At 41.5% G+C, this 12,481-nt stretch overlaps 1 protein-coding gene across 5 annotated transcripts in view; it reads right to left on the bottom strand.

Moving 5' to 3' along the window:
* actn1 (actinin, alpha 1) overlaps positions 1 to 12,481 on the bottom strand; it is a 66,100-nt gene that overhangs the window by 26,844 nt on the left and 26,775 nt on the right. For all 5 annotated transcript variants that reach the window (XM_086183763.1, XM_086183764.1, XM_086183767.1 and 2 more), the window contains exons 3-5: positions 11,996 to 12,115; positions 7,742 to 7,828; positions 7,041 to 7,128 (exon numbers count right to left, since the gene is read on the bottom strand). In XM_086183763.1, the coding sequence (XP_086039889.1) occupies positions 7,041 to 7,128; positions 7,742 to 7,828; positions 11,996 to 12,115 (295 nt within the window). The remainder of the gene's footprint in view (positions 1 to 7,040; positions 7,129 to 7,741; positions 7,829 to 11,995; positions 12,116 to 12,481) is intronic.

Here is a 12,481-nt window from a genome sequence, read left to right as displayed (position 1 = left end):
ATGGGTTATTTAAATGAGTTCCTCAGTGGGCTGAAATGTATGAGAGGGGCTTTTATAGGACTTTTCTAATGTACCAGGAACTGCCATGGCTTGACAAATAACTACACTCTTTCCTCATCTACTTCACATCTCTCAACTGAGATGCACTGTGATCATCTCTTAGAGAGACCACATCAAAGGTCTGGCTTCTGCTCTGCCAGCCCCTCTTCTGCATCCCCGGGATCATCTGTCTCTCACTTTGCCTTCTTCTTTAGCTTTCATCCACATCTGAGGATCTAGGGGTCTTCTTTCAATAATTCAACATGCATGAAGTCACAGAGTGACAGGAATTTAGGCATAACTAAACCCACTCTGAGCACATGCAGGCACTTAAATAAAAACAAGGAAGGATCTAAACTCATGTCCACTACTTCAGTTTTCTAATTACGGTGTTTGCTTCGAACAAACCAACTAATGAGTCAAAATGCTTGCACTTACTCCCACCTACTCTTCCGCTGAGCTGGACTGCTTCTAATAATCAGGTTTTATTTGAGAAGGTATAACATTTTTATCTCACATCCACTCATGAGTTTTCAAAGCCTGAACAAGCAGACCTTTGAAACTCTGCTGTACCTTGTATAAGATTACAAACTCCAGAGGGGTTTTTGTTTTTTTGTTGCTGTTGAGCTGTAAAAACTCAGACGTCTGTGCTCAATGACATGGTTACTGTACTTGGCTGACTGTATTTGAAGTTCTTTGCGTTGTTATCTAAGCTTTTGAATGTTTTGATTGGCCTTGCACAGTGTCAGTGAAACTCTTAAGTACAAGGGTGCCTGTGAATGTAATATTACTTTAAATGATGGAGAACTGCAAACCTCGACCCCACAAGTTTCAGTTATCATTTTACAAATATGTGAAGCCTCCATCATCTTCCTGTGTGCAGATTACATAAAACAAGTACAGAATAGAATGCCCTTATTGACACTGTATGGTGCAGATGCAACGAAATTGGGGTGCAGCTCCAATAGAAACATAGATAAGTAAGTTTAAAAAAATACTCTATAAGTAAAAAGAAACATTATACAAGCTAAAGAAAATACTACACAACAAGAAATGTAGACTTTAGATTTAAATTGTACAGTGTAAATGGCAAAGTAAGGCCCACATGTTTTATGCACAGTGGCAGCAGTGTGGAATGAGTGCCTGTGTTATTTTGAGTTCAGTGCTGTGATGGATTGTGGGAAGAAACTGTCTCTGAGTCTGTTGGTTCTGGTCCTGATGGACCAATAGCATCTGCCAGAGGGCAGTAGGTTGAAGAGGTGCTGGGTGGGGTGGGTGCTGTTGTCTATGATTCCCTCAGCTCTTCTGAGGCAGCAAGATGTGTAGATGTCCTCCAAGGAAGAGGCTCAAGGGGAAGGGGCAGCCGATGATTCTCAATGCTGTCTTGACCACTTGCTGGAGCCTCTTCTGCCTCCATGTAGTAAGAGAACCACACTGTGATGCAGTAAGTTAGAATGCTCTCGATGGTCGAGCAGTAGAAGGTCACAAGCAGCTTCTGGCAGATGTTGACCCTCCTGAGCACTCTCAGCAAGTGAAGCCACTGCTGTGCCTTCTTGATGACAGCAGAGATGTTTCTGGAGCAGGAGAGATCAGCGGAGGTTATGGTGCCCAGGAAGGTGAAGGTGTGGACCATCTCCACGTGGTCTCCATTGATGTGAATGGAGGCTGGATCTGTCCTGTGGTTCCTGAAGTCAAGGATGATCTCCTTTGCCTTTGTGGTGTTCAGAGCCAGGTTGTTAGCTGAGCACCACTCAGATAGCTGATCGGACTGGCCTAGATGTGGAAGTTGTATGGCTCTGTATGCATGTTTGATGTTTGTGTAAACATGGTCTAATATGTTTTCCCCTCTGGTTGCACACTTAACATGCTGATAAAATTAAGGAAGGACAGACTTTATGTTTGCCTGGTTAAAATCACCAGCTATGATGTGTATGCCATTGGGGTGAGATCACTGTAGAGTGTTTATAGTGTTGGAAAAAAGAGAGAGAGCGATGCTAATGTACAGTGCCAAAGTGTCCAGTATCCAGTCATCATCCTCATTGTCATCATCCTCATTGCCATCATCTTATACCAAGCACACTTTGACACTGTACATGAGCATAGCTCTCTCTCTATTGTCCAGTGCCAAAGTGTCCCGTATTCAGTCATCATCCTCATTGCCATCATCTTATACCAAGTGCATTTTATACCATATTGTATGCCATTTGTGATTTCTTGCTTATTTTGTGTGTTCTTCTTTTTCATCACCATGGCTTCCTCTGATAATGGACAATACTCCTGATACTCCTGCTCTATATATCAATATATTTGCTTTGCTGGCCATATTGTCCTTCAAAAGTTTTTCTGCAACTGATAGATGATAGGTATTTTCAAGTGTGTTTCTATTGATTTATTCTGACACGGTGCACAAACCCCTATGAACACAGATTTTGCTAGTTAAAAAAATTCTTTAAAAATTATTGTTAATGCAGTACTGAATCTAGCCACTGATTTAATCTGTCATAGTCCAGTGGTGCCTCCTCATTTCCTTGTTGTTTCCACTGTTTTCCCCTCCCCTTTTGTGTCTTGTGTGTCTTGGGCTGCGTCCAAATTGCCAAGTGGCAACCTACATCCTACTGCTACAACCTACAGCTACAGTCTACTTCTACAACCTAAACACGGCAGCACCATTCAGACACCCTAGAAGATTGGTGGTGAAGCACGACCTCTGCTGGCAGAGGACAGATACCGCAATTAGGTAGACAGCATCAACGAAAGCCCCACCTGCTGGCCTGACTGTCGTACTGCACTCCACTCTGAGCGCACCCTTCATTCATTCTCTATTATTAAGCACATTAACACACCTGTAAAGTTGGCTTGTGGGTCCACAAGTTTTTAGGGGACGAAGAAGAAGTCCGCGGTGCATTGTGAGCCATAGGTTGCTCCGTAGGATGCACCTGAACTGACCTACAATGTGGGCGTGTTTAGGCTGGAATTTAGGCTGCAAAGTAGGTCGCTACTCGCGCCAGTTGTGGTTTCGGACAGCCTACGACCTACTCTGCGACCTACGATCCGACCTACTTGGCAATTTGGATGCAGCATTGTTTGTCCTCTCTGAATGGGAGTGGCCATCCTCCTAATCACCAGTTGCCAACCTGACTCACCTGCAACCAATCCACTAATCAACTCAAGCAGTATATCTATCTCGGCTCTTCATTCAGTCTTCACCAGATTGTTGTCCCTGCTACAGCAGTAGTTAAGTTCAGGCCGCCGCTCTCTGCGCTAACCTGTTTGTCTGTGCTGAGGACCATTGCCACCACCACCTGCCAGTAATCTGCCTGCCTGCTTATCCACCTGTTCTCCAGCCAGCCCACCTCGCTTGCCCTCAGCCATCACATCACTCTCTACTTCAGCTTGAAGCCAACACTGGCATATATTTATCTTATCCAGGGGTGCTAAAACTAACTTCATGTAAAAACTGTAATGTATTCAAACAAACTGAATCTGTGGCCTGTGTGCTGACAACAGGATGGAGTCGATTACACTGAAAAATCAAATAAACCATTGTGGGCCGGATCCAAAAAAATGGATTGCACTTACTTAAGGCATCACAATTTGTGCAGAATTAGCATGCACAATCTGCACAATGTAATTTTCACCCTGTGGGGGAGTACTATGAGTATGAGGTGGATGGCTGGATGTGTATATGAGCAAAACAAACTGCATGTTATATAGTATATGCATTTCCCTTCAAACTTGAGGACTCAGACCACTTTCTAGTACACTTCAGCTCTAATAGGGTCTCAGTCCTATCTCTGTTCACACTTCTTCTCCCCTCTAGAGATCTCAGACCCTTTACTGCTTTGCATTGTTGGTACAGTAGATTTTACTTGGAACAAAATTACTACAACATATAAAAGAAACCACATAAATGCAATTAAATTACAACTAACTAACCCTAGCCCACACAAATAGGGAAAAGCAGACTAGATTCAAGTGGAAAGCAGTGGCTGCAGCATTGTTGCAAGCAATCTCTGCATGTCACTGAACAGCACAAACAAGTGCATGCCAGCCAACTGAACAATGCTCAGTCCTTTTTCCATTTACTTTTTCACATAAGTCATTTCCACCAACCGCAAACACATTCGCAAACCGTTCTGGTTCGCAGAAGGTGTTGAAAACGTAAACAGGAGAATGAAGTCAGTGCCCACAAAATTCTCTTCATCCCAAGGTCGACCTGAGAGAGAACATTGATCCTCCCGATGACAATTAATTACGTCCCTGGGACGACGGGGCATCGTTAGTTTTAATCCTTTGCTGAAGGTCACGGCCTGATGAAGCCAACAGGACCACATTATCCACAAAAAGCATAGATCCAATACTGCAGCCATCAAACCGGATCCCCTCAACACCCGGGGGCGGCATGGCTCAGGGGCAGAGTGGCCGTCTAGCAACTGAAGGGTCGCTGGTTCAATCCTTGACCCCAGTGACCATGTCGAAGTGTCCTTGAGCAAGATACTGAACCCATAATTGCTCCTAATGAGTAGGTTGGCGCCTTGCATGGCAGCCTTCACCATCAGTGTGTGTGTGAATGGGGGAATGAGATAACATTGTAAAGCGCTTTGAGTGCCGCTAAGGTAGAAAAGCGCTATATAAAATTCCATTAGTCCATTTACCACCCTGGCTGCACTTAGAGATTCCATCCATTAAAGTTATGAACAGAATCAGTGACAAAGGGCAGCTATGGCGGAATCCAACCTACAGTTTCCTTTTAATATCAATCTCACTGACGACATGATTTACCTGTAGTCCATAGGGCTTTTATTTTGCAACTCTCATTCAGATTAGACTGAAATTTCTTGGGTTGCACCCTGGTGTGATGTAGTGTTATTCTGAAGTAAAACAGGTCTAAGGAAACAGACTTTTTCCTTTTAATATCAATCTAAATGATAGAGTATCTATTGTATAAAAAGTGCTTTACTTTTGAAAATCAACATCAGATTGGCTTAAATTTTTCTGGGTTGCACCCTGGGATGGTGTATTATTGCTCTGAAGCGAAAGGTCTATGGGAACAGACAGTTTCCATCCATCCATTTTCTTCCGCTTATTCCTATTAAGGGTCGCGGGGGGGCTGGAGCCTATTCCAGCGGCTACGGGTGAGGGTTCACCCTGGACAGGTCGCCAGTCCATTGCAGGGCCAACATATATAGACAAAAGACAAACAACCATTCACACCTACTGTCAATTTAGAGTATCCAATCAGCCTCGTCCCAATCGCATGTCTTTGGATGGTGGGAAGAAGCCGTAGTACCCGGACATGGGGAGAACATGCAAACTCCACACAGAAAGCTCCCGTGCCCGAGCCGGGACGCAAACCCAGAACCTTCTTGCTGTGAGGCGACAGTGCTAACCACTGCACCACCATGCCGCCACAGATATTTTCCCTTTCATATAAATTTAATATCAAACTGAGTTATGATAGAATAATAGCTGTTTTATACATAGGGCTTTAATTTTGAAATCCTAAATTCAAAATGATTGTCTAAGTGATATGACCAAGCATTTCAGTAATTACTTTGTTAATATTATGGATTTTAAAATTAATAATGTTTCATCTTGGTGCTTTCATTTTTGTTAATGAATTCATTCAACTATTGAAAACATGTTCACCAAAAGATCACTTTTTTTATTGCTATCAGTTTTTCCTCACTCAAACCACCAACCATAAAACAAATTTTGGGCTAGCTGTATGAAGTAATTGCACATAGCTACAGAATTGCCAAACATAGAGATTGACATAGCCTGCCAATAGATATTATTTATGTATTTGGTTATTTTACACAAGAAACACTTCAGCCTGCTATTTTCTTTGTATGAGTTATACAAAATAGCATAACTCAGCCATTAAAACTCACATCGTGGATAAAAGTGGCATTTATTCACATTGTTTTCTTCAACCTGTTTTACATTGCTCAAAACACAGATAGCACAAATTTGACATTACAACCCACATTGTGGTTGAAGGTGGAATTGATTTGCATTGTTCTGCAATAATTTGTGCTACAAATGTAGCATTGTATAAATAGCTTAATTTAAATTATTATAAGGTGAGTTAATTTATTTTCATGACACGTGTTACTGTATCTTAACAAAAAAAAATTGAACAGAGCTGTTTGGTCCTGACTTTAAGCTAATACAAGGCCCACAGTGACTTATCAATGAGGCCAGTGAATTACTGTTTACAGGGTGAGAAACTGAGTTGTATTTTTTGTTTGATTTTTACTGACTTATATGCTTTAGTTCTTTTGTTCGTGTAACACTTAGTATTTATTGCAGGACCCCTACCTCCTGACTCACAACTGGCAGGTATAGAAATGTGAAAGTATTTATTGTACCCTTAAAAAACTTCAACATCATTATGAACACAAAGTGGCTAAAAGGCCAAACTGTTTGTGGTGCTTGTTTTTTTTCTTGTTTGGTTGCTCATCCCAGTTCAGTCTCTCTCTCTCTCTCTCTCTCTCTCTCTCGCTCTCTCTCTCTCTCCTTTTCATTTATTTTCTTTACTTTGATATCTAAACAGCCAAAATAAATGCAGAAATACAACTCAAATGACCAAAAAGTGGTCAAGGTCAGTTGTTTTTTATTAACATACAAAATTTAGACTCATCATTTACTTTTGCGTTAGGTAGGAAAAAAGGAAAATTACACAGATTTAACACACAGGGCTCATTGGCGTTAAATAGAATCACTGTTACTGTTCGTAGCAATCAGCGCTGGTCTTTGTGACTAAGATGATATCTGCAATTAGGCTTATAGAAAGGGTGAGCCAAATTTATGAATATTCCTAAATTGACAAGCACGTACATTTTACTGGCATAGCTTTGAGTGGCAGTGCAAATTGTTAGTTATTTGTGTGTATTTCACCCTTTTGTGTGTACAGGAAAAGCAGCACCATCCGTTTGTGGATTTGGCCTGAGTGTTTTGTGCACTTATTATGCTCTACCACCCAAAGCCTTGCTTACCTGATGTGAAAGTTTTGTATGTTGACATTCTTATAGGGTGCCGTCTTCCTTTGGCACCACAACAGGAGGCCCTCTTTCGCAGATGTCTCTGTGGTTGGAGAGAAGGGATCATTATGAAGTTGGAGAAACTCTCAGGCTTTTACTCTGACCAACTGGCAACTAATCCCTGTTAAGTGGAGGATTAAGTGGAGGTGAAGTGAATGGGAAGCATGTGTGATCACTCGAATGTTTCAGACTCGGGACTTCACTGGATACTGAAAGGAGTCTGGTGCCTTGAAACTTTGTAATGCTTTGAAACAAACGGGTGAATTTCAAGGCAAATCATACCAAACCCGATCAGATCTGACATTTAAATTGGATTACCCTGTAAATTGGCTATATATGTTAGCCAAGGACAGCACCAAACATTTTCCATCTAAATAGAAAAGACTATTGATATTAAGATTAGCAAGGATTTGTTCAAGTCTGTAACTTCTATTGTACCATATTTCTAAGATCTGTGCGACATGTAAGAAAAGTCCTGGGGCTGAAATAACTGTGTCACTAAAAGTCGTTTTCAATTGCATATGAGAACAGTGAGTTCAAGCTCTGATCAGTAAAGCCAATGGTAAAAAGCATGTGGAAATATTCCCAAATCGGCATACACTCAGTATCTTCCACAGACACACACTCAGTATCTTCCACAGACACACACTCAGTACCTTCCACCGAAATGTCTTGGATGGCGAAGCGGAGGATTATGGTCCAGATCATTCCCAAGGTCATCTTAGCATTGCCGTCTACAATCTCTGCAGGTTGGCAAAGAAGACATTTTTTAATATTACAATATCATCTCGAGCAGCTGCACAACTTGTTTTGGGTTGTACTGATTATGACATTGTGGACTGATATCTATGATTAAGATTATAATGTGGCCTGCAGCCAATGCCAATACTGACAGCTTTGTTAATCTTGTTCCAGGGTCAAAAACATCTTTAAAGAAATAATTCAACTATTTAAGTCTTTTCACATCAACATATAAACCATTTGGCCACTGCAATCTGTAAATGCCCCTTTCTTGACGACAGTTTCATATTGGATTTTACACATATCAAGCAGATATATTGGTATGTCCTTAAAATTGTTAGATTACAATACTCCTACAAAATATATATAATTTACTGCACTAAATTGTACAGCTTAATTGAACAGTAAATAAAAATGGGTGAGAAAAAGTGTCTTAGTTGTGTGTTGGGCCTTTCATTTGTCATCAATCTGTACTAGTAGGAGCAGCATTATGAAAAATGTATTATGCACAGTAAATAAGGTAATGCTAAACCTGCAAGCTGGCGTTAAAAAATGGGAAAAAAGAACAACAATGCATGATATTAAAGAATAGTTATGAGATTTCTGTGCTTTATCAACTACAGTAAACATCTCTTTTTCATGTACGTCTACAAAACAGATAACATGACCTCTGCTTTACATTTGACGTGATTTAACTGCAATAAAATGATCCAAAATATTTTTTTTTTTTTTCTGAATAGATGTTTGTACATAGTCAAAGTTCAGAATTCAGGGATGCGCCTCCCTCTGAATCAGCTCGCACCCTGAGAGCACAGCATCACACCGGGAGTGCATCACCAATGAGCTTACATCAGACCAACCTGCCCGCAGCTACTAGAGGAGGCGTCAACATGCAATTGACGTTGGTTTGTGCTACCCAGTACCCTCACATTCCTTGCGGTTTTCCCGAGCACTACCTGCATTCTCCCTGAGAGTTTTCACTGCCTCCTGCAGACCCCTACGCTGGACTTTCTTAAGCCTATGCACATTAAACAACACCCTCTCTATATTTACCACCCGCTTTATTCGCATAGAAAAACACAGTCTCACACACCTCATACTCAGAGGGTTAGGGTTTCCCTGTGCACCATTTACAACTCCCGCATTTCTCCTCCCTGATTTATTTATCAGTCAACGCTATTACAGGCTTGCACCTGCCGGACCTGTGCCCCGGTCCCTTTCCTTGTACAACAGCTCCACTGGCCTCGTCATGATGTAGCATTTTCCCTCATCACCTGACATAACTTCTATAATTATATCATCTATGAGTTAACTAAGAAATTAATTACAACCATTGGGTCCCTTGTTGAACATTGACATGTTGAATGTCAGCAATGATAAATAGATTTGAAAAATACAATAATATACATAACATTTTGATAATGTGCAGGATTCATGATAGTTTGCACCAGTGTTTCTTTGCATAATTTTTTCATTATTACTAGCATTGCAATTTCTGTGCACATTTAATGACATTTAAGTACACTAGCATACTAATATTCTGACGTCACTTATTGAGCTCACTTGTACCTGCTGGAGGTGGCACAGTGGTGCAGTGGTTAGCACTGTCACCTCACAGCAAGAAGGTTCCGGCCTCGAACACAGATCTTTCTGTGTGGAGTCTGCATGTTCTCCCTGTGTCTGCATGGGTTCTCTCAGGGTACTCCGGCTTCCTCCCACAGTCCAAAGACATGCAAGGGGGGACTAGGCTGATTGATACTCTAATTTGTTCGCTCTATGTGTGAATGGTTGTCTGCTTTTATGTGTTGGCCCTGCGATGGACTGGCAACCCGTCCAGGGTGTACCCTGCCTCTCACCCAAAGGCTGCTGGGATAGGCTCCAGCCCTCCCACGACCCTTAACAGGATAAGCAGTAGAAAATGGATGGATGGATGTACCTGCTAGAATAATAAATCATATTTTAGATTGTTGTATTTTATGAAAAGAGTCTGGAGGGCCTTAGAGATCAAATAATCCGTCAAATAACCACCAAGATGGCCACACTAGCTCTGATTGTCTAATTCAATGAGTACTTCATGAATGAAATGTGCGATGCGTTGAACTTGACTTTGAACCCGGCCCTGTGAAACCCTGTGAACAGTGTTTACCAGTCCCCTCTCGGCTGTTGATAATGAAAATCCTCTTCAACAGGTCGTCTCGTTTGCTCCTCTTCAATAATCATTCATTTCACCTTCTAATTCAATAAGGCATGAGCTCCAGAGCCTCTGAGAAGGACCTAGCTGCAGACAAGATGGTGAACCTATGTGTAAATTTGTCTTTTTCCTGCTGTTATTAATAACAGAGATTAGATTTGATTATTGTGGAAAGAAACCTAATCTGAACCGTAACCTTAACCCTACCCTTCAACCCAACACTAATCCTAACTCTAGTAGGTCACGTGATTTCATTTTGATTATGCAGGCAGAGGTCTGCCCCCATCTGTCTGCAAATAGGTACTCTGGGATCTGACTGTGATGGACAGCCTTGGACTGGGAGATGTTAGTTAGTTGAATCAAGATCAAACAGTGTGACAGGAACCCAGATTCAATTATGTACAGAGAAAAAGTCATGGTCAGTGATTAAGCCTGACACATGCAAATATATGCTAAGGTCCTAATGAACATAACTGATAAACCCCAGGGAGGTACACAAATCCTCTTAAATCCATTGGAAACTGCCCCCCCCCCCCCCCCCCCCTCAACCCAATCCCTCAACCACAGCAACCCTGGTGAGATTTACAGATCTGCCTTGAACAAGTCCATCCCACCACCAAAGCTAGAACGGAGCAGGCTGCAGGAGGGGCTTCAAGGTTGCTAATCTGTCTGGAATGCTGGTCTGGTTTGCGCACTTTTACTGTGGCCTCTGAGCCCTACAAGTCAATACTGAGTGATTTTTGTCCTTTACTCAAACAGAAGTCCTGTTTCCTTCAACCAATGAAAAAAAACAGTCAGAAACACAAGAAATGGTTTTAATTCTTTTTCTTTTACACCAATCCTCCTTAATCTGCCTCCTATATTTCAATGTGATTGGTCTATTTTGTCATTTTGTTTTGTTGTCATGTCTAATGAATCTGAATCTACAGTAATGATGCATGCCATATCAATGATGTTTTATGATATCATGATACAGTATTGTAGCTTACGTGAAATTTCAGTTAAGGTATCAAATGAATTTTTACTGATCTAAAATGTCTAAAATGTTTTCATATAACCATAAACATTCAAAGAAAATGTATGAATCATTGCCAAAATTTGTAATTCCCTGCAGTGTTGAACAGAAAAAGCTCCAGCCTTAAATAACAGAAGGGCTAAATTCTGGGGTTTAGATGAATCAAAGGTTCAGCTGATTAGGTGGTATTAGGGTGAAATCTAACATAGACTATTGGGCCCTCAAGTGTGCCAGATTGCTTGTGTGTTTAATCTGGATTTTATACATTTTCAGGGTTCAGTGTCAGTTTACCCAAATCATGTAACCTCACTAACCCCAAATTACTTACAGGTAGATACTTTGAAACCAGGAGAAATAAAAAAAATAAAGTACTTTGAGTTTTACCATTAATATTGACCACAAAATGTTTTTGCTGAAAATTAAGATGTCAAAATTGACCTTTGACCATGACATCATCTTTTTCTATTGTACATTTTTTGTCATCATAGTCATTGTATGAATACTACAATTATGACCAAAAATCTGTTCAGTGACCTCTACCCACTTCTCAGCTCATTATTTGTGAGTGAGTGTGTGTGTGAGGTTGTGTTGGGAGGGTGACTCTACTAAAGATTGTTTACTTGTCTGATGGAGGGAGGGCAGACATCCCGAGTTACTTGTGCACAATGAGTAGCCTCGTCCCCTGGGGGATTGCTGATCCTAAGACCCACTCTCTGAAAATGCACTGCAAGCACAAGCTCAGCCAGAACACTCTGGAATAAGGAGTTCATTAAAGTCCAGAGCAGCCTTGTCATGATAATGAGAGAGAGAGGGAAAGAGCCGCAGACAACAGCATACATGGCTGTTAACAACAAATAAAGGTCTGGCTGATACAATCAATACCTCACTAACAGAGAAGTTCAGGTGAAAGTGTGACCTTCAGAAACATATTCTATCCAGTGATAAACATATGACATAACTCACCCTCTGCTCCAATGGAAACCAGCTTGACCCCTTTGCTGGCGATGAAGTCGAGAGCTTTGTTAACATTGGAGATTTTGTGGACTCTCATCTTGCCTCTCTCTGGTTTTGCCAGGCGTTCGCCTGAACAAGAAAAAAACAGAACCACTTTCTTTTTCTTTCTTCTTTTTTTGCCTTTTTCCAACATTTTTCTCCCAATTGTATGTGGCCAATCCACCCCTCCTGGGTGTTGCTCCAACCCCTCTGCTTCTCTGAGGAGCACCACACACTACCACATGCTTCTCCATCACATCTTTTCACTTGACAGTGAGGAGTTTCACCAGGGAGACTTGGCGTGTGGAAGGCTGTTTACCTCCCCGACCTTAACAGTTGCCCTGACCAACCAGAGGAGGTGTTAGTGCAGCAACTAGGATATATATATACCCTCATTCGGCTTCCCACCCACAAACATGGCCAACTGAATCTATGTGGACACTTCTGTCATATCTT

The sequence above is a fragment of the Aulostomus chinensis genome, chromosome 17 (genome assembly GCF_037954235.1).
Source record: "Aulostomus chinensis isolate RoL2024-O1b breed Wild chromosome 17, RoL_Achi_v1.0, whole genome shotgun sequence".
In the NCBI taxonomy this organism is placed as follows: Eukaryota; Metazoa; Chordata; class Actinopteri; order Syngnathiformes; family Aulostomidae; genus Aulostomus; species Aulostomus chinensis.
Note: the sequence above shows the minus strand (reverse complement) of the source record. Positions and strands in the feature narration are given on the sequence as shown.